The 22,733-nt window shown below is 39.9% G+C and overlaps 1 protein-coding gene and 1 pseudogene across 1 annotated transcript; both read right to left on the bottom strand.

Annotated features, from left to right (window-relative positions):
- Positions 1 to 2,494: 2,494 nt before the first annotated feature.
- LOC112317633 (olfactory receptor 56A1) lies at positions 2,495 to 14,193 on the bottom strand. Its single transcript, XM_045183626.2, has 3 exons — positions 14,138 to 14,193; positions 5,614 to 5,775; positions 2,495 to 5,358 (listed from the first exon to the last, which is right to left on the bottom strand). Exon 3 carries the CDS (start codon positions 5,324 to 5,326, stop codon positions 4,382 to 4,384), a length of 945 nt encoding a protein of 314 aa, XP_045039561.2. The 5' UTR covers positions 5,327 to 5,358; positions 5,614 to 5,775; positions 14,138 to 14,193; the 3' UTR covers positions 2,495 to 4,381.
- A 232-nt stretch (positions 14,194 to 14,425) lies between these two features.
- Positions 14,426 to 20,563, bottom strand: LOC112317618 (olfactory receptor 56A1-like; annotated as a pseudogene).
- Positions 20,564 to 22,733: the final 2,170 nt, after the last annotated feature.

Below are 22,733 nucleotides of genomic sequence, written 5' to 3'. Positions count from 1 at the left end.
ATGTCTGAAAGTACTTTATCTCTTTGTAACTATCTATGCTAATCAGTACTGTGTTCACACACACACAAACTCAATAGCTTATTTTTGGTTGAGTAAGCAAAAAAAAATTAAATATTATTACTACATATAGTCCTTAGCCAAATAACGCTAATGCAACATCTTATTAACTACCAGCGTGCATCCTACCTTCAAGAATACTTGACTCATATCATTGATGATGTTGACTCTTAAATGTCACTGAAGAAATGAAAATTAGAGTATGAATTGTCATATCCCTTTTATTTTTTAATTATTCATCCAAATTCCCCTTTGTATTATGTGCAGGAAACACAGTATGTTCTTCTTGGAGCTACCCACTACCCCTTCCCCTAAGTGTTGGAGATCTCAGGAGTTTTCTCAATAGAAAGTTGTTGGTCCCCTTTGAAACAAAAGCAGAGGGTGAATACTGACTTCACTCCAGTATTGCTATTTCCACTGATAGCCACAAGAGGGCAATGTTGACTTTCCAGCAATGAGGCCGGCAGTAAAGCCAAGTTGTTTAGACTCCAGGGCTGCACAGCCTTGATGTCCCACACTGAGTGTCTATTACCCGTACACTTACAATATATCCCAAACCTGCAACAGAGTTGCAGGATGACTATGTACTCAGGCTCCCCGATTCTATTTTATGATATGTAGAAAACGTAGTTTTGTTCGCTCAACAATATTTAGGTCTCTGTTTTGAGCAATTGTCCCCCAAACAGACTCCCTTTTTCCTCCAGATATTTAATTCCAGGGCACTTGTTACTCTCTCTTGCCACTGGGTCTTGATTTAAATCTGTTCTGTTCCTGAACAGCAGTGTACAGTGGTTTTAGATACTCTTTCTCAAAGGCCCTGTGTTCATTGTAAATTATTCATGCAAATGTGACTAACCTGCAAACCAGCATTGGCAAGCCCCCTCCCACCCTTCCTCATGCTCCTAATCCCCCTTCCCAGTGCAATTAGACCATAGTCAGCCTATAGTAGCAAAGTGACTCTTCACAGATTTTCTTACTTAAACGGGCAAAACATCTGTGCCCCATCAATTTATTTTTTTTCTTTCAGTTTTATTGAGATGTAACTTTTATAGAGTAACTGTGTAAGTTTAAGGCATACAGCATAATGCCTTGACTTACACTTATTGTTAAATGATCACCACAATTAGTTTAGTTAATATCCAACATCGCATATAGATACAAAAAGAAAAAAATCGTTTTTTCCTTGTGATAAGAACTTTTAGAATTTACTCAACTTTCAAATATACCGTACAGAGTGCTAACTGTAGTCATCATGTTGTAAATCACTCCCCCAACTGTTTATTTATCTTATAATTGAAAATTTGTAGCATTTGTATCCTACCAATTTTAAATGCCTGTTATTTATGATAATTCATTCTAGCCACTGAAGATTCGTTCAAAGATTTCTGCTAAACTCATTTTTTAATGCTTTAGAAACTTTACAGCAGATTTGTGTTTGCCCTTCAATATCTGGCTCTTTGAGTAATCTTGTTCCTTCATCACCTTTACCCCCCAAACCTGTCTAGGACCACTTAAACCACCTGCACTAGGCTTGACCATTTTGTGAGAAACAGTGGTTCTCATAACCTCTCTCCTTAGAACCAGAGATCCAACCTTAAGTATGTAGCCTGTCTGTTCCTTGTATTTAGGGCTCTACTAGTGTGGAACTAGAGATCCATTGCAAACACTGTTTGTCAAGTCTTCATTTAGCCACTTCAACATCTTAAGCAAAGGAGTGTTTACTGAGCCCCTCAGTGGGCCACAATTTTGCTAGTCACTATGGGAAATGACAACTGGTGTGTTGGTCTCTACATCCTTTACGAATCCCTACAAGTTGATAGTTTCTGTCCCTGTGTATACCCAGTTTGAGTAAATGTCTCATAATTATGCTGGCCATTTGCATTGAACTGGAGAAGCCCAGCTAACAGACTCCTCTTTGAGTCCCTTCTGGGTGTGCACCTGGGTGAAAGCACGGCAGAGTTAGACAAAGTCCTTCTGTAGAGACCAACAAAGTGCACCAAATGTTTGAAACTAGCACCTGGCCATATGTATCATATTTCTATGAATTCTATCTTTTCTGCTAGATTTGCTTAAAAACTCACTTTTATCATTATCCACAGAAAGTGTTTATGAAAATGAAAAATTATCATGCATAGACACTGATAGTTTGCCAGTGCTCAGAAAATTTGATCTCTTTATTTCATTATGGTTACTATCATTATTATCAGTATATGAGGACACTGATATTACCAGTATCATTTTAGACAATCAGTGTTGAGGATGGTCATTTTGTCCTCTGGGGACAATGGGAAGATAGTGGTGGATAAAACCCTTCCAGCATCCAGGAGATGCAGAGAAGCCTTACTAGATGATTCTCTTGTTTTAAAAAAAAAAAAAAAAGACAAATACCAAGACACACCTGTGGCTCTGGCTTGAGGAAATGAGAGCAAAGCCCAAGATCATGAGAGTATTAAGAGCTCCTTCTTACAGGCAAATGGGTGTCATTTTCTTTCCTACTGTTACTGAGTGTGGCTTTGGAGAACCTAGAGCCCACCCCATCAGTGAGATGCCATTGCTCTATCCAATTGCTAGTGTGGGGCAGTCAATCTCTATTCCTGCTGCCAACGTAATGCTAAATTCTTTCATAGTTACGAAAGCTGCCCCTGTGACATTACATCGTATCTCTTCACCTACTTGCACTGGAGGACCTGACTCTGTCTCCAGCTCCCTGGGAGGCATCATGCACTGCAGCATGCTGTCACAGCTGTCCCCCATGTGGTCACAGGCTTTCAGACTCAGCCAAGAGGAACTGGGCTGTCATTAACTCCTGTCTCTCAGCCCTAAACCCTCCCATTCAAACTCTGCTTTGAGACGCTCAGGATCAACTCTGGCACTCTTTGTCAGCTGACTCCCTCTTAGTAGCACCCACAGAGAGAGCAACAAAAAAGACTGGAAGGTTGAAACACGTGAGGGGGCATTTGTTCTTTCCTGTCTGTCCCTGTCTTGTCAGCATCCCTTAGCAATGACTCATTGCACTGGCAGTGGGGTAGATTCTGGTCTCTGGGATTTGCTGGTTGGTTGGTTGCATGGTTAATGGGTTTGGGGTTTAGTTTGGGTTTGGGTTTGAGTTTTAGAACTCCCAGGATCAAATCAGCCTCACTGAACTCCCTCAGAGGTACCAATGGCAGCAGGATAGAGTCCTCTCCTCAGAGGTTTTAACTCTAAGAGTACCTCCTCTGAGGTCCTGTGATGTGAGTACCAGTTAGAGTCAGAACTCATCCTCAGTAGCACGACCCAGTTAGTTCAATGGGTTCTATGTTCTAAAGACCCAACGTCTTCCCAAGTGTAAGGTTCTTCCTGCAGTTACTGTCTCTGTGTTACCTCATCCCCTTTTGTCATTTCAAGTCTCCAATACCCTTTTAACCAATTGATTACATCATATTCTCTAAAAATAATGATGCAATATCTTCTCCTGGCTTGCCCACTGTTATCCAGAAACCCAATACTGTGCCATGTCTTTTCACCTTCAGCTAGAGCTCTGGATCAGAGTCAACAGATCAAATGAGACTTCATTTTCAGTTCACTGCATGTGTAGCTCAAACATAAAGAGGAAATGGCCAGCCCACTGTTCTGCTCAGTTTCTCCACTTTCCACCCCATTGGTATCTTCTCTTTCCACCTGTATCCTCATTTTCAAGACTCCCTGAAAGAGACAAGATTATGCAGGATAGAATAGAAAGCTGGTATTGCTTTATAGTATTATAAACATTCTTCTCTTGAGGAGGTCCTGCAGATGCTTTGTTGGGTAAGACTCTGTCTTATCTAAGAACACCCTGGCTCTCAAAGAGGTAGGTATAGATAGAAAATACATAGGGACAGCCAGAAGGACAATCACAGGTCAAAGGAGAGTAGAGTGGAAGTCTGGTCTACAGCTTCAACTGTACTTGAAGGAGCATTTCTGTAGAAAGAGCCTAAACTCTATAGCCTGGATTTTTGTCTCTAATGCTTTCCAGACATGTGATCTTTATTCGTTACCTCTCTTAAAAGCATTTCTTCACTATGTTAAATGTAAGTAATGATACCTGCAGGGATGTTGTAAAGATTAAATTACTTAAATATAATTGCCAAGGCTCTAAGCAGTTACTCAAGAAATATGAGTTTCTCCCCCTTGCCTACCTTCATCTGAACCAGGCGAAAAGAATAAAGGAAGGCATCTAGGTCAGTGATGAAGTGAGCCTCCCCATGTATAATAAATACTCATTCACAGGCATTTCTCTACCTTGCTGACTAGGTAAAAATTACCGAGAAGGAAGGGGGAAAAGAAAGTAGAAACTTTTTCTACATATTCATATTGCTCTATATAGCAATTTCTGAATTCCTTGTTTTATCTCTTTGATCCGAACCCCATATACAATAGGGTTCAAAGCAGGGGGTATGAGGTGATGAAGGACATTGAGAAGGATCAGGATGTCCATGGGGACCCTCTTCCTGGCCACGTTTGTCAACACCACAACCAGCAGGATGGTGCTGAAGAACAGGATGAGGATGAAGTGAGAGCCGCACGTGCTCAGGGCTTTGACTGCAGCCCCCTCAGCCTTGAATCTAAGCACAGTTCTTAGGATGAAGGTGTAGGAGAGGAAGATGAGAATGAAATCTGAGCCCAGTAAGGTCCAACCAGCCACAAATTGGTAGATTCTGTTCAGGGTGAAATTGTCACAGGAGAGCCTAGACACAGACAGGTTGGCACAGATGCAGTTCTCAATGACATTTTTTCCACAGTAACGGAGCTGGGCAGTCAGAATAGGAATGGGTGCAGTGAGAAGGGCATTTCGCATGACAATGAAGACACTAGCCCTGGCCACAAACTGGTTAGTGATGATGGATGAGTATCGCAGTGGGTGGCAGATGGCCACATAGCGGTCATAGGCCATGACCATGAATGTGCAGGACTCCATGGGGAGGAAACTGTTCATGATGAACATCTGGAGGAAGCAGGCAGAGAAGCTGATGGACCTGAGGTCAAACCAGAAAATGGCCAGGACCTTGGGGATGACAGTGAGGCAGAGCACAATGTCCAGCAAGGAGAGGAGGCTGAGCAGGTAGTACATGGGCTCGTGCAGAGACGCCTCCAGCCGGATGGTGATCAGAAGGGTGGCATTGGCCCCCATGGCCAGGAGGAAGAGGAGGCTGAGGGGCAGGGACAGCCAATGCTGCCAACTCTGGTAGTTAGGGAAGCAGATGAGTAGAAATTCAGTGACTGGAGAAGTGGAGGAGTTGCTGGGTGAAGTCATTGAATGACTCGAGCTCAGAAGGCTTCTCTTAACTATTTACAGGCAGATAAAAGGTAATTTTAAAAATTGACTTCAAAAGTATCCCTTTCACTTAAGTGTTTAGTAAACTAATTATATACAGGAGACTTTCCAAATAAGGTAAATTCCAGTCAATAATTTATTTTATTTTTAGTGTAATAAGCAGGAATGTTTAATATTCAAAATGCTATATGTACATGCACACATATATTGTTTTAAGCATATGACAATATATATGTTGTCATATACCTTAGACAAAGAGTGAGTACCTTGAAAGAAGGGTGAAGACAGTGTACTCTGTTGAGAGATCTGAATATAGAAAAACAGGTATGACACTTCCTTCTAAAAAGTTTTTTTCTTTTTCCTTTTTCTTTTTTTCTTTTTCCTTGCTTTTTGGTACAGTGGTGAGACTTGAGGAATAATGCTATGGTCTATGAAGAAAAATGAATTGATGAAAAAACTAGATTAAAAAGAGGATAATACGGAGTAACCTCACAACATTAAAAATTTGCTACAAGTTACGTCAATATAGTACAAGTGTAAGAAAAGCAGTATTAGTAGTACAAGGGAGATAGGCTAAAAACACAACTAGTTTTTATAATAATCTCACATATGATGAAGGGGGCATCTAACCTAATGGTGAACAAGAAGTTTCTTTAATGGATGTTGTTTTAAATCTTTTAATAGGTATTTTGAGATAACTGTTGACATTTCAGGGGGGACCTCTATTTAGGTCCTTACCTACTACCATATACCAATATAAGTCAAGATGGATAATTTTGTTTTACATTTCCCCAACTCATGGCATTCTAGAATAGAATAGACTATAAAATAGTTAAATCCATCATTTGCTAAAATTCCAATTCTATTTGAAAATAACCATTTACTTCTTAAGACCTGCATCTGACTATTCCAGTGCTTTTGAAATAAGCCTAAAACAACAGGAAAGGTTGATTTTACTATAAACTTATGGTTACCAACTTTAAATGAGCCCTCAATATTTCCTGTCCAACCTAGAAAGCTTTCCTGATCAACTCTCCCCTTTTGCCAAGACCTTTTTTTTAAAACTTCTTCATTCTTTTCAGTCCTTGAATTCTTCTTCTCTGGAAGGTAACATCAGCAATTACTTCACAGATAAAAGTGAGTGCGTCCGTGAGATTTTCTTTAACTTCCCAAGATAAAACTTACAAATCTGCCTGTACATTGTCCTATCCTTTCCTTTTTTACTCCCATTAAAATAGAATCTGTCCATCCTCAAAATGTCAAACTGTTAGCATAGGTAGCTAGTTATTAATAAAGAAAGGGAGCAAAAAGAATCAGACATTATTGAGCCTAATAAACTAGGGAACTGAATTGGACAATAAGCCTACTACGCTAGGAATTTGCAGCACTCATAGCCTCCCCAGGTGACTGCTGCATCGTCCCCCTTCAGGACCTAATCCACAAAGTGGAAATGAAAGATCGTCTCCAGTCATTAGCAAGGTTACCACGGGAAAGATAAACCAACAAAAGAGAAATTCCTCCACTGGGCATACGGCCACTAAAAGCCAAAATGGTGTAGGGGGAGGTAAGCATATGCACAGTAGAAACTAAAATAGTGACCATAAGGAACTGAGCCTCGCCTGTGAAAAGGATTGGATTGGATAAGGAACAGAGAACCTCAGGAAATCTAGGATGTGGATTGGTTAGGGGGAGGGCCCAACACCAGCCCAAGAAGGATTGAACAAGGTGGTGATTGCTGGGAGGTTGGGGATATAAGGGAGCTAAATGGTAATGGAAAATACATATAAAAAAGATAATAAAAATAAATAAAATAAAAGGACTTAGCTAGCCGAATGGAAACAGAGGCCGAACTAGACTAAGCTTTAACATGGACCTAACTGATGGCACAGAATTTCTGGATACTGGTCCTATTTCTGGGCCTGATGAAGACAAGGTTTGACTTTTTCCACAGCAGATAAGGTGGAGATGAGACACCTGGAACCTGGGGTCAGCCACTTATTTCAATCCCAGTAAATCTTACCACTAAACTTCAGCCTCCCATGTATGGGTCCCTGGAAGTGCTTTTCTTGCAACTCCATGAAAGGACCCCATTTCCACTGGCAACAAAACCTTCCACCCCTATGTTGAATCTTAGCCTTCCTCACCTGTATTTGTAATATCAATTGTGCATTGCAGTTCCCCAATTTCGAGTCATAATTCCTTCTTTACTGGACCTGCCCTACCTTTCAAATATCCTCCAGTATCTTTCATCTTTGAAAATAAAAATTAGAAAGCCTTTTTTTTTTGCCTTTCATCTACTTCTTTTTCTCCTTTCCTTCACTCCCAAACTTCTCACAAACACTGTTATTCTTACTGTCTCCATTTCCTCACTGCATAGCCATTCCACAAGTCACTCCAATGTGGCTTCCTTCTCAATTAGTTTCCAGAAAACTGCTCTCAAAAAAATTACCTGTAGATTGTTGAATCTTGCTAAAACAATTGATCAGTTCCTCTTCCCTGAAACATTCTCTTTGGTTTAATTTGTATCACAACCTCCTGGTTTATCTCATACTTCCTGGTTTCCTTCTCTTTTTCTCTGACTTATTTTTCATCTACTACCTTGACATCACTTTCAAGATTCAATCATGGGTTCCTTTTGATTTTCTTTTCTCACCTGTACTATTCTGTTCTGCTCTTTCTTTCCACTTCTTTTCCTATATCTTCAAACATGTTGATGATTACTAAATTATACCTCTAACATAAATTTTTAAAGGCTTACTTGACATACAAATGTGGGTCTCTCAAAGATATCCAAAACTTACCAAGTCCAAAATTAACCTAAGATTTTTCTTCCAAAACTGGTCTTTTTCTAGCATCTCTTATCTCAGTGAATGGCATATGGAGCTGGACTATTCCACAAGCTGAAGACTAGAATTTTGAACATATTTTTCACCTATATTATCCATTACAAACCCAAGATCAAGACCTGTCAAATTTTCCTCTTAATTAGCTCTTGGGTCCACCTACTTCTCTATCTCCACTGTCACCATCCAAGACTAAAGTACCATTATCTCTCAAATAAAATAATGAATTTGCCTCAATGTATTCTAGGATTCATTGTAAAGTCATTACCTACATTGAAATTAGAGAAATATTTTCAAATAAAAATCTGATCTTGCCACTCGTCTGCTTGAAATGTGCCATTAGTTTCTCATTATTAATAGAATAAAACAAAAGCTTTAACTTGAACTATATTAAATTGCACGTTCATGAGGGATGAAGCCATTCCTGTTGATTTTTTCATCACCATAGGTATAGTGTATAAGTAGCTTCCTTCATAGGTGCTCCTGGTTCACTGACTAAATTACTTAATAAATATGTAAATGAGTGAATGACTATAAGGTCATATATCATTTGCCTCCTTCCTCATTTTCCAGTCTCATCGGACACCCCTTTCTCTCATGTGTGCCTTCTGAGCTCCAGCCACACTGTCCTTTCAGCTCTTTAAATACAACATGCACTCCTGCTCCCACTCTTCCTGAAAGTCTGTGCATCCTATGCTTCCACACATACATCCACTTACTTCCTACTCATCCTTTTCATCTCAATTCAAATATTCCGTTCTCTGGGAGGCTTTCTCTAACCCTCTCCAGACATCACAGTCTCCTATTTCATGTTTTTATAGTATTTTGTTTCACCTTCACAGTGTAATTATACATTTGTGAGATAATTTGGTTAAATACTTTTCCACCCAAGTCCAATTAATCATGCCATTTCCATGCCATAAACGTAGGGGCCATTGGCACCGTGCTTGGCAGGAAGTGGTGCCAAACAATATTTTTAGGATAAATTAATTGCTATTTTTATGAACAGAGTGATAAAGGGATAAAAAAGAAAATTTCTTAAATCAGCCTGAGAAGAAAAGAAGTCTTCCTAAAGTTGTTAACACCTCAGTTGAGTTTTGATGGATATGGACAACACATAGCTGTGGGTGGTAGATTTCGGGTATATGAAATTGTGTAAAAGTATGGCAATGCATTGGACAAAATGTTTGGAGCGAAATTCTATGTAATATTTAATCTGGTTGGAGACATAATGCTGGGGAGTTGAAAGAATGAACAGAAAATGGAGTTAAAAAAAGAAAGAAGGTCATCTCATGATGGACCTTTTCTACGCTAAGAATTTTATAGTTAATTTTATAAATAAAGAGAAAATAATAAAAGTATTTATATTAGGAGAGAGCTATTACTAGATATAGGCTATAGGAATATCATGTTGGATGCAATATTATGGATGGATTTGGGTAAAAAGAGAGCAGAAGTAGAAAGAAAGGATGATACAATAGACCAGATCAGAAGTAGTAAGCATCTAAACAAAGACTGAAGCACTGAGAATGGGAAGAAGGAGCATATTCCAGTGGTTAGGTAGACAGAGTTTAGTGTCAAAGTAGTTGTGAAAGAGACGATAGGTGAACAGCCCCGAGTGGCCCCCTGTTTTCTGATATGAGTAAATAAATCGAATCACTAAGATGAAACACAGGCAACTGAGTATGTTTAGTGTACATGGGCATAAATCAAAGCTGAGATGTTCATAATCTCCACATAGAGATTCATCTGAGGCTATTGGAAATGAGGGGTTTGAACATATTAACAGTATCCTGGTTTAAGATAAAAAATTCAGAGATAAGCAGTACATAGCTGATATAGTCAGAAAAGTTTAAGCTTGAGATTAAAATCCTGGAAAATAGCAACACTAAACAGGTAAAAAGAGAGGAAGAGATATAACTGGAGGTGAAACAGGGTACAGCCAAGAGGAGGGCCCCAAGAGGAGATTTGTAATGGGGTCCAGAACTCAAGGTGTCCAGGAAATATTAGAAAAATAGATATAGGATATCCTCACCCCCACAAGCCTGAGCTGGGGGAAGGGACACATGGAGCAGGGTCATTCAGAGCTGTTTTGTATAGCAATAGCTTTGCAGCTAACCCCTGGCATGGTCATTTAACATGTATATAACCTTTAACTGGTTTCATAGATATGGTAAACAGCTGTGGCCATGCTCTGAGCCAGGGGGATGGGAGTGACTTCCACCCAAGATGTAACTGAGAAGCAACTCCCCCTGGTTACAGCACCTGAGTGAGAGCTTGGAGAAGATAGACTCCATGCCTTGGGGCCACACCTGCCCAGACTTACTATGGCAGCCCAGTAAAGCTGGAAGAATACGGGAATGCTGGCAGGTGTAACTGATTGTAGGAGGAGTTGGAAATGGGGCTGCAGAGAAAGATGGGTGCTGGGATTTAAACCTAGGCATGGCAGCCTAGAGAGAGAGGACCATGTGGTTCTGAAGGAGAAGAGAGAGGACCACGAGGTTTTGGGGGAGAGGAAAGAGGACCATGTGGTTTTGGAGTGCTCCTTTTTGCCACACAGCTTAGGCAGCAAGAGAGACTTTGCCAGGAAGAAAAGAGCGGGGGAGAAAGGACTCTTGCTGGTGGACCATGAGAAGGTGCCACATAGCTTTGGATTAACTGGAGACTGCAGCAGCCACCCAGCTGATGGTGCCGGGAGCCTGAATCACAGACTTGTACTTCTTTTCCTGAGATACGGTACCCCAGACTAGGCAGAGGGAGAGGGAAGGACTGCACATCTGTGGGTATTCTAGAGGACTTTAGTATCTTAATGAAGACATTAAGTCATTACTCTAAGTCTGTGCAACTTTTAAATAAATAATTTCTTTCCTTTTCACCAGTCTCTGGCATTGAGAGACGTCTTTCCTCTGGCGGTGGGCATTGCGAACCTAGTAGGTATGTGTGTGGGAGGGGAGGACCCCCAGAGACAGAAAGGGTGTCTTTCTATATTACTCTTTCTGTAATAATATATCATGAACCACCCCCACCTGTTCTGTAACAGAGGGTCTAGAAAGGCATGAAGAAAATTAGAATACAGCAACTTAGGAAAATTAAGGCAAAAATTTCAAGAAGTTAATGACCAACTTTTCAGTTAAGCAGACATTCAATAACATGAGCATATTAATAGCTATTAAATCTTATTAAAGTGATGTCATTAGTAACCTGGACCAAAATGCTTCATTGGACTGGTGACAATAGAAACCAGAATGGAGTAGAAAAAGTATAAATAGGGAGGGTTGACTATGTAGATAAGAACCTCATCTCAAGCTTATAAGTGAAGTAAAAAGCAAGACAAAAAAGAAGGCTGCTGTAGCATGCTTATTTGTTTAGGGAAAATTAAAAACTCAGAAGGAAAGTAAAATAATTGGAGTAGTCAGTCCATTTAGTAAGCAATTTCAATTGTTATCTTAATTTTCCTTGTACCCCTTAGCACATAGCTTTTATACCTATCTGTCTCCCTCTACCCTACCCTATACTGCATGAGGATAGATTAAGTGTGCTTTTCCACTTATACACCACAATATTCTCTAATACAACATAGATTCTTAGAAAAAGCCCATTGAGAAAGACTCCTGAATTACTGCACCTTGGTGTTTGATATTGATGGATTATTTCAAGAAGAGAATGTGAGAGGAGAACATTAATCAGAGTTTCAGTGTGCTAAAGAGAACACTGAAGCAGGAAAAAGAGACATTCTAATCAATGCTACAAATGATGGTCCCTGAGGGTTTGTACTATAGGAGACAATTCTGCGTGGCATGGGCCCAGCTCCCACTCAGAAAGGCAAGTGGGGAGCAAGGTCCAGCACACAGGACCTACGCCCACAGATAGGTTCTCCCATGCGGAATCAGGCCCTCGTTGTACCTAGGCCACTTTGAGACTTGCTTTTTGCTAAAATTCCCTCACCCAGAATTGAGGCAGCAAATGTTTACTGCATATCTTTAAAGTAACTTCCTAAAATCTATGCTAAACCTTCCAAGGATGAGTGTAACCAGCTTAACCACTTTTCCCTTTACATTTGCAAATATCCTCCCTCTTTTATGCAATTAGCAACACCCTCTCCTGCCTAAAGCGAACCTGTGCATAGTAAATGAGGATCATCCTCATTGTAATGTGCCCAGAAAAGCAATAAAAGCCTGTCAAGGCAAGGGTTGAGCAGCTCTCCTCTTGAGAGAGTGGCGGCAGCATCCCTTTTTCTCCACAGGACTCAGTAGTCCGTGTGAATTTGTCCACTGCAGCCACAACTCACGGATCCCAGCCCTTGGCGGAATCCGCATCATTGTACGGCAGACTGCAAGGGGCAGAGAATGGCACAAAATTCATGATGTTGGAACTTGGGGGCTTGCTCATGCCACACTGTTTGCAGGTACAGATCAAGAGCTTGCCTTTGGTTAATGGTAAAATCCTGGGTTAGGTCTCTGACTCATAAGTCTTTTGCTCTTGCCTTAATAAAACACAAAACAACTTCATTGTTCCTAATTATGTTGGTAAGAATTTTCTTGAATCATAACCAACTCCTCCATACAAAATCTCCTCTCCCTGTATCAGGCTTTCCTCTCCTCTTTGACCCTTATTCTCCCCATATCCTATTTCCTCATCTCTGAAGAATGCCCTTCTTAGCACTTTGAAAAGGATTTCTAGGATTGTTTGACATAATCTCCGTTCCTGTTTATGCTCCTCCTCAAAGGCCTCTTGCTGATCAATTCTCCTATGTGTTTACTTCCATTGACCACATGTCCATTTACTTGTGGAAAGACCAAATCTCTATAGCCTGAAACTCATTAGCACAGAACACTTGCCTCCGGCCAGCCAAGTCTATTAAAGTTCATTTCTTCACCATTTAGCACTGGAGAATGGAGGGAAGGGAGGCAGGGAGTGAGAAAATCTGAAATAGGAGAGAAGGAAAAGGGAACGGATTCCTTGATGTTCTGACACGTGGAAGTGTATACTTGAACACAGATGGATAATGTGGTACATAGAGTAAAAGTTAATATAGGGACTCTAAAACTGGATTGACAATATTAGCTGATATATACCAGTGTCAAGGATGTACCAGGCATTAAGTATACTATATGCATTAATTTATTTCGTAGAAGTACAATATCAAGAGCAAAACAGTTGAGAATCTTTCTCAACTCTGTTCTGGTTGATCCACTTAGAATATTCTATCCAACTCAGGACAGTATGTATTAAGAAATTCCTTGTCAAACTGAGACATAATCATGTTCCATGATGATAAAAGGCATTGATTCCTTTTTTGGGGGGCGTGAGGTGTCATCATTACAAATTACAGGTGTGTGACCTGCATAAAACAAAGAAGGTTGGTGAGAACTTTAAAATATACAAATGGCTAGCCTAGGGACAAAAGCAAAAGTAGGAGCATCAGAGAGAGATCACGGAGAAACTGAGTTTGGCAAAACATGAAAGAGAACTTTCTATCAGTCCAAAGAAAGTTTTCTCTCTCCAGTTTAAACTACTCTACTGGGACAGGGTTTGGGGGAAAATTCTTCGATATATTTTCTGAATTTATATGCCAGGTGTCCAGTGACATACTAAAAAATTTTACATCATATACACTTTATCCCATTGTTGGGTTTATAGACCTCCATTATTTCCTGGTCATGAAAGGTGAAGTCCAATTATCTACTTGAGTTAAGTCTCCTAACTAAGCAAGGAAATAGATCCCTCTTTTAGGAATGCAGAGTGAATAAAGAGAAAGTAGGAGCTTTCTTACAAAATTTCTGGTTACTAATGCATCCAGAGTCACCTCCCCACCCACCTCCTCATTGCCTTTTTCTCCCTCTTTATTGAAGCTTGCCTATTAGAAAAGGACCTCTGCCTGCCTTGTTACTCTTCCTACACAGATCTAATGCAGTCTGTACTACCCTCCCATGACTCTGGAACTTACAGAAAATGTAAAAGGATGAGTCCTTGATGACGTCTCAGCCGTAGTGCTAACCATGCTGGGACTTGAGTTTAAATGAATAAATCTTGAGTTTTATAAGCTCCTTATTCCTCTCCTACCCCACCCTCTTAGACCCAGCTGGAAAAAGGTGGCTTGGGAAGCAGAGACATGGGGAAAGAGGAGCTGTCTCCTTTGGGAACTCTGCAAATGGTGCTCCTGCAGGTAGGGAGCTGGGATATAAAGGATGGAGAGGTTTGAAACTGAAGTAAAAACTTGCCTAGAATCCAGAAGTCAAGGATCTGGTGCATAAGCCTGAAACACAAACATGGATTAAAATGGAGGAAAAGAGACTAAAATTCAGGATCTTTTGTTATGATAAAGACTCCAATGTTTTGAGTACTTTCTGAGTGACCTAAACTATTCAAGTTCTTTATAAATATTTTCTCATTGAATTATCTCCTTAGATATGAATGAGCAACTCTTTGGAGTAAAAACTATTATCTCCACTGGGTAGAAGACACATAGAAAGATGATGGCCAAAGTCACACAATTAGACACCATGGTAGCCACATGCCTGATTCCAATTCCGTGTTATAAATTACTCTTTTCTGCAGGCTTTCCTACACCAATGAATGTGACTGTAAGTATTGTTATCTGAAAGAAAATCCTTGCAAATCGAATTCAGCAATCTGTTAACATTTTTAACCAACAAATATATTTATCTCGAAAGAATGCAAAGAGAGTACAATATAAGAAAATTGATCAACCCAACTTAACACATCACGGTTGTGGATGAGATCATGGTAATAAAATCATTCAAATCACAAGTAGACTTGAACCCTAGCTTCGGCATTTGCTATTTGTATGTCCGATCCATTAAACAAATGCTTACTAACTACCTTCTGCTCCACAAACTGTTAGACACTGTATATACTAATGAATGAGGCCAACATGGTCCTTACCCTCACCAAGAGTTCTTTCTAAGTATGTGCTTGTCAAAGAAAACAGGCATCTCTAAATGTACTTTTTAGAATAATTTCTAAGATATATTGGATAGCAAAGAAACAAGAGTACATAGAATGCTCCACAAAAATAATTTTGTTATAATATACAACAGATGAATATAAATAAATGTATCTTTATTATATATTTTTTATATATAATAAAATTATCTCTTAAAGGATGCACAAAAAACCTATAAGAGCAAGACATATGTGTGCTTGGCAGACAGGAATAAAATGGTATGTTAGAGACTACTAGTTGCTTACCCAATACCCCCCATTCTTCCTTAGTAAGTTGAAAAACCATGATTTTATTTGAGTACCCATCTATATTGCCAAAATATGGATTCCAAATGTTAGTATATATCATTTGGTATGGTTTCCAAGAAGACCCTTTGATATGGGTTACCTCAGCTGTGAAATGTAGGTCATTTGCACTCATTTGTTCCTCATGGAACAGACACAGGATCGATGCCTGAATTTCTAGCAATCACTTTAAACTATCAGCAACTTTGAGGATGAAGTTCAGATTCTTAGGGTAATAAAGCAGAAAGAGAGATACTGGTGAAGCTTCAGTTTCAGCCCTGGATGTGCTTTCTGAAACTCTTTCACATGGAAGGAAAAAAAATTAATTTGTTTAAGCCATCATTAGTTAGATTTTTTATTATATGAAGTCAGAAGTAATACTAACTGGACCATGTGTATATATTATCTAATTTTACATATTTTAATTTTATTTTTGAACACAGAGATAAAATATAGAATAAATACATGCAGCTTTGATAATTATATGAAAGCAAATATAATGATCCTGTCATGTGCCATCACAAGGCATTACCACAGGAGCATTACCTTAGATAATATGGATCAAAAAAGCTTTAATAAAAAGAGGTATGAATAGATGAGAAAACAAGAGTAGGAGCAGAGAAGCCAGGCAAAAGACTATTACATGGTCCAGGCAAGAAATGGTGGTGGCCTGAACCAGACTGGTGGTAGAGGAAATGAACTGAAGTGAACAAATTTTGGAAGAATAATCAAGTAGATAAACTGATGAATTAGAAATGAGGCATTCAATGTAGAAATCAAATACAATTCTTAGGATGCTGCCTTGGGCAGCTTGGTGAGTATGAGCCTATTTACTATATCACACAGTAAGATTTCTGGGTATTTATAAGTTTATACCTGAGATATGTAATAATAAATTTAATGTGAAATCAATAAACTTATGTAGGAGATTTCTTTTTAGCAATTTTCAATCTTTCACACAGGAGACAAGCATTTAAATTTGAATAGAGTTTGGATTTTTTGAAGCAACTACAGTGGAGGGAGAGAACAAAGGAGGTTAGACTGTTTACAAGATGCATAAGTAATTAAAGGATGCATTATAGAAGCTAAGCTAGACAAGGAGTAAAGTCAGGACAAGAGAGATGAATAATAGTATAGATTGGATTCTATCAATGGCTTTGTAGTCTTGATGTCCAACAATTGTGACTGTTCTAAAGATAGTTGAAAATGTGAGCCTTAAGTTAGTCAGAAAGTAAGATGTTTCTTACTAAAATCTAAATGTTAGAAGTGGATCAATCACAGGAATTAGATAAGTCAAAAATGATGGGAGTTTAAACAAGACAAATTAAATTTTGAGAACAGGTTGAACTGGGTATTCAACCATTTCCTATTTTCCCAGCAATGAAACTCCCATTGCATGCAAATGAAATTCTAATGAAAAATAAATGCATATATATAAAATAATTAATAATTACAGGAGGAGATACATATAGTGCAATTACATAAATCAAGAATAAATCTGAAAGGAGTCTGGGAGAGGTTTAGGCAAAAAATATGTTCAACAGAGAAATAATTTGAGATATGAATTTTTTTAGTTAGGTAATAATTTATTTAATATCTTTGTCTCATCTGATCCACCACAGATGTCACTGTCTGAAAGATACTTTACATTAGAAAATAGGCAAGAACTTATTCTTCTGATTCCTTTTACAAATGCGTTTGGAATTGGTGTAATTGTAGCAGTCTGCTTCCTTGATGGAGCTTCCTGTCCCTTTATATTACACAGGGCATTAGGCCCATCTGTAATAGATACAATGAGGAGAACAAAGAGATAGCAACACAGTGGGCAAACTGGACAGGAGCCTTTTCTGCTGGGATCTTTGTAACACAACTCTATTCACCGGTACCAAGAATAATGCACCTGAAAATCAATAGAGCTGTGAGGAGATAGCCCCAGAACAGACTGATGGACAAAACTGAAATTTCAAAAAGGATGCTACAATCAAGCCAATAGAGACTGAAAGAACTGCTTTGTAGTTCCTATTCCTTCCATGCTTATTTTTTGTTTCTTCTTGAGTTCCAAACTGGTGGCCTTTAAATGTGTACTTGAATTCACTGGCTTCTCACATTTGTTTTCTGCTCATAAACACTGATATGTTTCTCCCACCAGTTTACTATTCATCCTTTCGATTCTGACTCTGACAAATGCAGCCCAATCAATAGAAGCTTTTAATTTTTCCTCTGTTTATAAAATAATATATCAACATGCTATCATGCAAATTATATGATATTATCACTTAAAGTCAAGCAAAATCTCACCCATCAGAAATAACTGGTATAGCACTGGCTGGTGTAGCTCAGTGGATTGAGTGCTGGCCTGCAAACCAGAGTCGTTGGTTGGATTCCCAGTCAGGGCACATGCCTGGGTTGCGGGCCAGGTCCCCAGTAGGCAGTGTGTGAGAGGCAACCATACACTGATGTTTCTCTCCATCTTTTTCTCCCTCCCTTCTCTTCTCTCTAAAACTAAATAAATAAAATATTTTCTTAGCATTTCTTTTATTTTTTTGTTGTAACATTGATATGGGACAATATTTTTACATACATATACATACATATAACTTTGATATATATGTAGAAAAACATAGATGAAAAGTGCACAAGAGATTATTTATACCAGTTATTTCTTTATTTTTTAAAAGGTAAATATAGAATCAGATATCCCACATGGCAATATTTTTGCCAATATATCTCCTACTGCAAAGGAAATAAAAAAAAATAAACAAATGGGACTATATCAAATTAAAAAGCATCTGCATAGCTAAAGAAAACATCAGCAAAACGGAAAGAGAAACAACCATGTAGGAAAACATATTTGCCAATGACGTCTCCAACAAGCATTTGTTCTCCAAAGTATATAAAGAACACATATGACTCAACACTAGGAAGACAAACAATCCAAATTAAAAATGGGCAAAGGATCTGAACAGGTACTTTTCCAAGGAGGACATAAAGAGGGCCCATAGGCATATGAAAAGATGCTCAATATCACGAGCCATCAGAGAGATGCAAATTAACACCACAATGAGACACCACTTCACACCAGTCAGAATGGTCAACATTAGCAAATCAACAAACAAGTGTTGGAGAGGATGTGGTGAATAGGGAACCTCAGTGCACTGTTGGTGGAAATGCAGACTGGTGCACCCACTGTGGAAAACAGTAAGAAAACTAAAAATGGAACTGCCTTTTGACCTGGGAATTCCGCTACTGGGATTATACCTTCAGAATCCTGAAATATCAATTCAAAAGAATCTATGCACCTCAGTGTTCATAGCAGTGTTATTTATAATAGGCAAGTGCTGGACACAGCCTCAGTGCCCATCAGTAAAAGAATAGATCAAAAAACTATAATACATTTACACAATGGAATACTACACAGCAGAAAAAAAGAGGAACTCTTACCTTTCATGGCAGCATGGACGGAACTGAAGTGATGCGGATCCCGGCCAGCAGGATCCTGTGTTGTGGCAGCAATAGACAAATACACACGGACTGCAGAAATCCTGTGGAGAAAAAGGGACGGCATGGCCACTCTCTAAGTGAGAGAGGGCAAGAGGGCTAGAGAGAGACCAAGAGAGAGAGCTGACCCCTGCCTGGACAGGCTTTTGTTGCTTTTCTGGGCACATTACATCGGAGGATGGTCCTCATTTACTATGCACAGGTTCACTGTAGGTGATTACCTTTTACAGACAACAAAGGACAGAATGCTGATAATTACTTCAATGAAAAGGGTGCTACAGTTCAAGGGGGAAAGTGGTTGAACTGGTTACACTCCATACTTGGGAGGTTTAGCTCAGATTTTAGGAAGTTAAAGATATGCAGTAAACATTTGCTGCCTCAATCCAGGGTGAGGGAGTTTTAGCAAGAGCAAGTCTCATAGCAGTCTAGGTACAATGCAGGCCTGATTCCCCACAGGAGAACATGTCTGTGGGTGTGGGTCCTGCCTGCTGACCTCGCACCCACTGGCTTTTCCAAGTGGGAACTGGGCTACATTTTCCACGCGTGGAACAGTTCTCCATACTGAAGAGTATTATGCTGACTGAAATAAGCCAGGTGGCAGAAGGCAAATACTATATGATCTCACCTATAAGAGGAACCTATTGATCAAAACAACAAATGAGCAAAATATAACCAGAAGCATGGAAACAAAGAATAGATTGACAGCAACCAGAGGGGACGGGGGAGGGTGATGACGGGGGAAAGAAGGGGAAGGATCTAGTCCAGGAGCATGTATGGATGACCCATGACATTGATAACAGGGTGGGGATTGACTGTGGGAGCAGGGTATGGGTGGGTGGGGCAGGGGAGAACAACAGGGAAAAATTGTGACAACTGTAATAGAAAAATAGAAAACCCATATATAATAGGGTTCAAGATGGTGGTGAAGGACATTGAGAAGGATCAGGATGTCCATGGGGACCCTCTTCCTGGCCACATTTGTCAACACCACAACCAGCAGGATGGTGCTGAAGAACAGGATGAGGATGAAGTGAGAGCCACACGTGCTCAGGGCTTTGACTGCAGCCCCCTCAGCCTTGAATCTAAGCACAGTTCTTAGGATGAAGGTGTAGGAGAGGAAGATAAGTATGAAATCTGAGCCCAGTAAGATCCAACCAGCCACAAATTGGTAGATTCTGTTCAGGGTGAAATTGTCACAGGAGAGCCTAGACACAGACAGGTTGGCGCAGATGCAGTTCTCAATGACATTTTTCCACAGTATGGAGCTAGGCAGAGAGAGTGGGGACTGGTGAGAGCAGCAACGCATTCCGAGCCATGGCAGCAAAGTGGTTAGTGATGATGGATGAGTATCATAGTGGGTGGCAGATGGCCACATACCGGTCCTGACCATGAATGTGCAGGACTCCATGGGGAGGAAACTGTTCATGATGAACATCTGGAGGAAGCAGGCAGAGAAGCTAGTTGACTGACCTGAGGTCAAACTAAAAATGGCCAGGACCTTGGGGATGACAGTGAGGCAGAGCACCACGTCCAGCAGGGAGAGGAGGCTGAGCAGGTAGTACATGGGCTCGTGCAGAGACGCCTCCAGCCGGACGGTGATCAGGAGGGTGCCGTTGGCCCCCATGAGTTTCAGTCATATACTTGTATGAAGTTCCCAACCGTGAAAAATATGGGACCCTTTGTATTCAAGTATATGGGACTTCTGAAATTATAGAAGAGCATCTTCTTCCAGGAAGAACTTAGGATTTCTGAATATTCATGCATCCAGTGCTACCACGTATGGACTTTTACTTCTTTTATCATGGGAGCGGATGTAAGAATACATGTCTTAGTGACCCACCCTTAGCCCTGGAACTCAGGAGGCTGCAGCAGACCTGAACCCTGCCCAAGGAGTCAGCTGACTACATCTAGAAACAAGAACTTGAACTGTATTCTTGGCTTTGATGAAAAAATCTAGAGGGTTTTATACTCCACAGTCAGTTCCTCACACTGCCCTACTTACTCCCTCCTTCAAGCAGCTGGGAACAGTAGCAGTTTGGAATACTGGGGCCTGGCTGCTGCATCTCACAGGCAGCTTCATCTTACCTTATGTTATGGTGCTACTGGGTGCTAGTAGTTGAGACGTGGGGAGCAGGATCTGAAACTGACTTAATCTGCTCCATTGTATAGACCAGCCTCTTAAACATTGCTTTAAAACACTTTCAACATCCCAAAATGGTATGCTGAACTTTTCCAGAATTTCTTAACAAAGCCCAAATTAAATTCAGCTATTTGATTGCTGTACAAATTTGGGCAGCTAATTAACCCTACGTAAGCCCCAGTCATTCAATAAGTATTTAACAACAACCATATTACCAGCACTAGAATAGTCACCGGAATAAAAATGTGAGTAATGTGGTAATGTTCACACCCTTATCAAGATTCCATTATAGTAATTACATTACATTATGGTATCAATAGCTTCCCATTATTCATAAAATAAAAGTAGCTTTCTTAATATGAACTACTGAAGACCTAGCACAAAAAAGCTGTGCCCTGCCCCTCCCCACATTTTCTAACCCCCAAGTAACATTATCAATCTCATCTAAAGTCTGTGAAAGGGGCCTGCATGCTGCCTGTTCAAGAAGAATCTGATTGCTTTCGCTTCCACTTCCACAGAGGGCGCCTTTTCTTCCTCTCACCACAAGGGCTGCATAATTTGGGCGAAACTTCTCTTTCTCTCAGGCTTGCTTTTTCATACGGGAAGAAGGGTCACTAGTACAACTGGTCAAAAGTTGTTGGGAGCAGTGGGTAGGGTTACTGCACGTCAAGGGTAAGAAAAATGTCCCAACCTAACTGTTTCACTTCCTGCGTGGAGGATCTGTAAGAACACAGGTGAAGTTTCTTTTGCTTTGTTTTCAAATATCATAAACTCACCTGCCCATAATCTCTTTCCTAGTGAGAAACTCGGAGGCCTCTATTCTCTCTTTTGCATTTTACATTCTACTAGAGCTTGGCTTTGGGGGATCCTCCAATCCTCCCTGCAGATGATGGGGTATTTGTACTTGGAGCCAAATTTTCAAAGCAGATTTCACCATATCTAGCTGGGTTGGGGGGTAGGACTGTATTGTAAAACTTAAAATGTGAGGGATGAAATTGAGGCCCTCCTCTTTCTCCTCCGGTCCCAACTATACTTTCCAATCATGACTGATCTGTCCTCCTATCCAAAGGATAAAATCCCACTAAAACTAGTAAAAGTAAAAAGGTAGCATTCACTTGCAGAGGTATCATGTTTGCATAATAATTGAAATCACTATCATAAATAATTACTGTGGATGTTTGTTGCCTTGGACAGTAACTCAGACATGTAGTATTGAGAAGTAAATGAAATGTATAAGACTCCTGACTTCCTGAAGCCTACAGTCTAGCATGAGAGATATATACAATGTAAGTAATACCACAAAAGTTAAAATTGTAATAATTCTGATTTAACATGTTGGATTGACAAAATTCTTCTCTCTCCCTCTCTCTCTCTCTCCCCCTACCTCCTTCCCTTCCTGTCTGTCTCTCTAAAAGTTACCATTTTTTAAAACACTTCAGAACTCATTTATCTAATAACTGGAAGTTTGTACCTTTTGACCACATTCATACATTTTGCCCTTATCTCACCTCTTGCCACCATGAATTTGTTCTTCATTTGTATGAGTTCAGGTTTTTTAAAATTCCACGTATAAGTGATAACATTCAGTATTTGCCTTTCTCTGGCTGACTTATTTCACTTAGAAAAACACCCTTAAGGCCCATCCATGTTGTCA

The sequence above is a fragment of the Desmodus rotundus genome, chromosome 5 (assembly GCF_022682495.2).
Source record: "Desmodus rotundus isolate HL8 chromosome 5, HLdesRot8A.1, whole genome shotgun sequence".
In the NCBI taxonomy this organism is placed as follows: Eukaryota; Metazoa; Chordata; class Mammalia; order Chiroptera; family Phyllostomidae; genus Desmodus; species Desmodus rotundus.
Note: the sequence above shows the minus strand (reverse complement) of the source record. Positions and strands in the feature narration are given on the sequence as shown.

Coding starts and splice junctions, on each gene's coding strand:
- LOC112317633 (XM_045183626.2), bottom strand. CDS start 5,326: ATGACTTCACCCAGCAACTCCTCCACTTCTCCAGTCACTGAATTTCTA.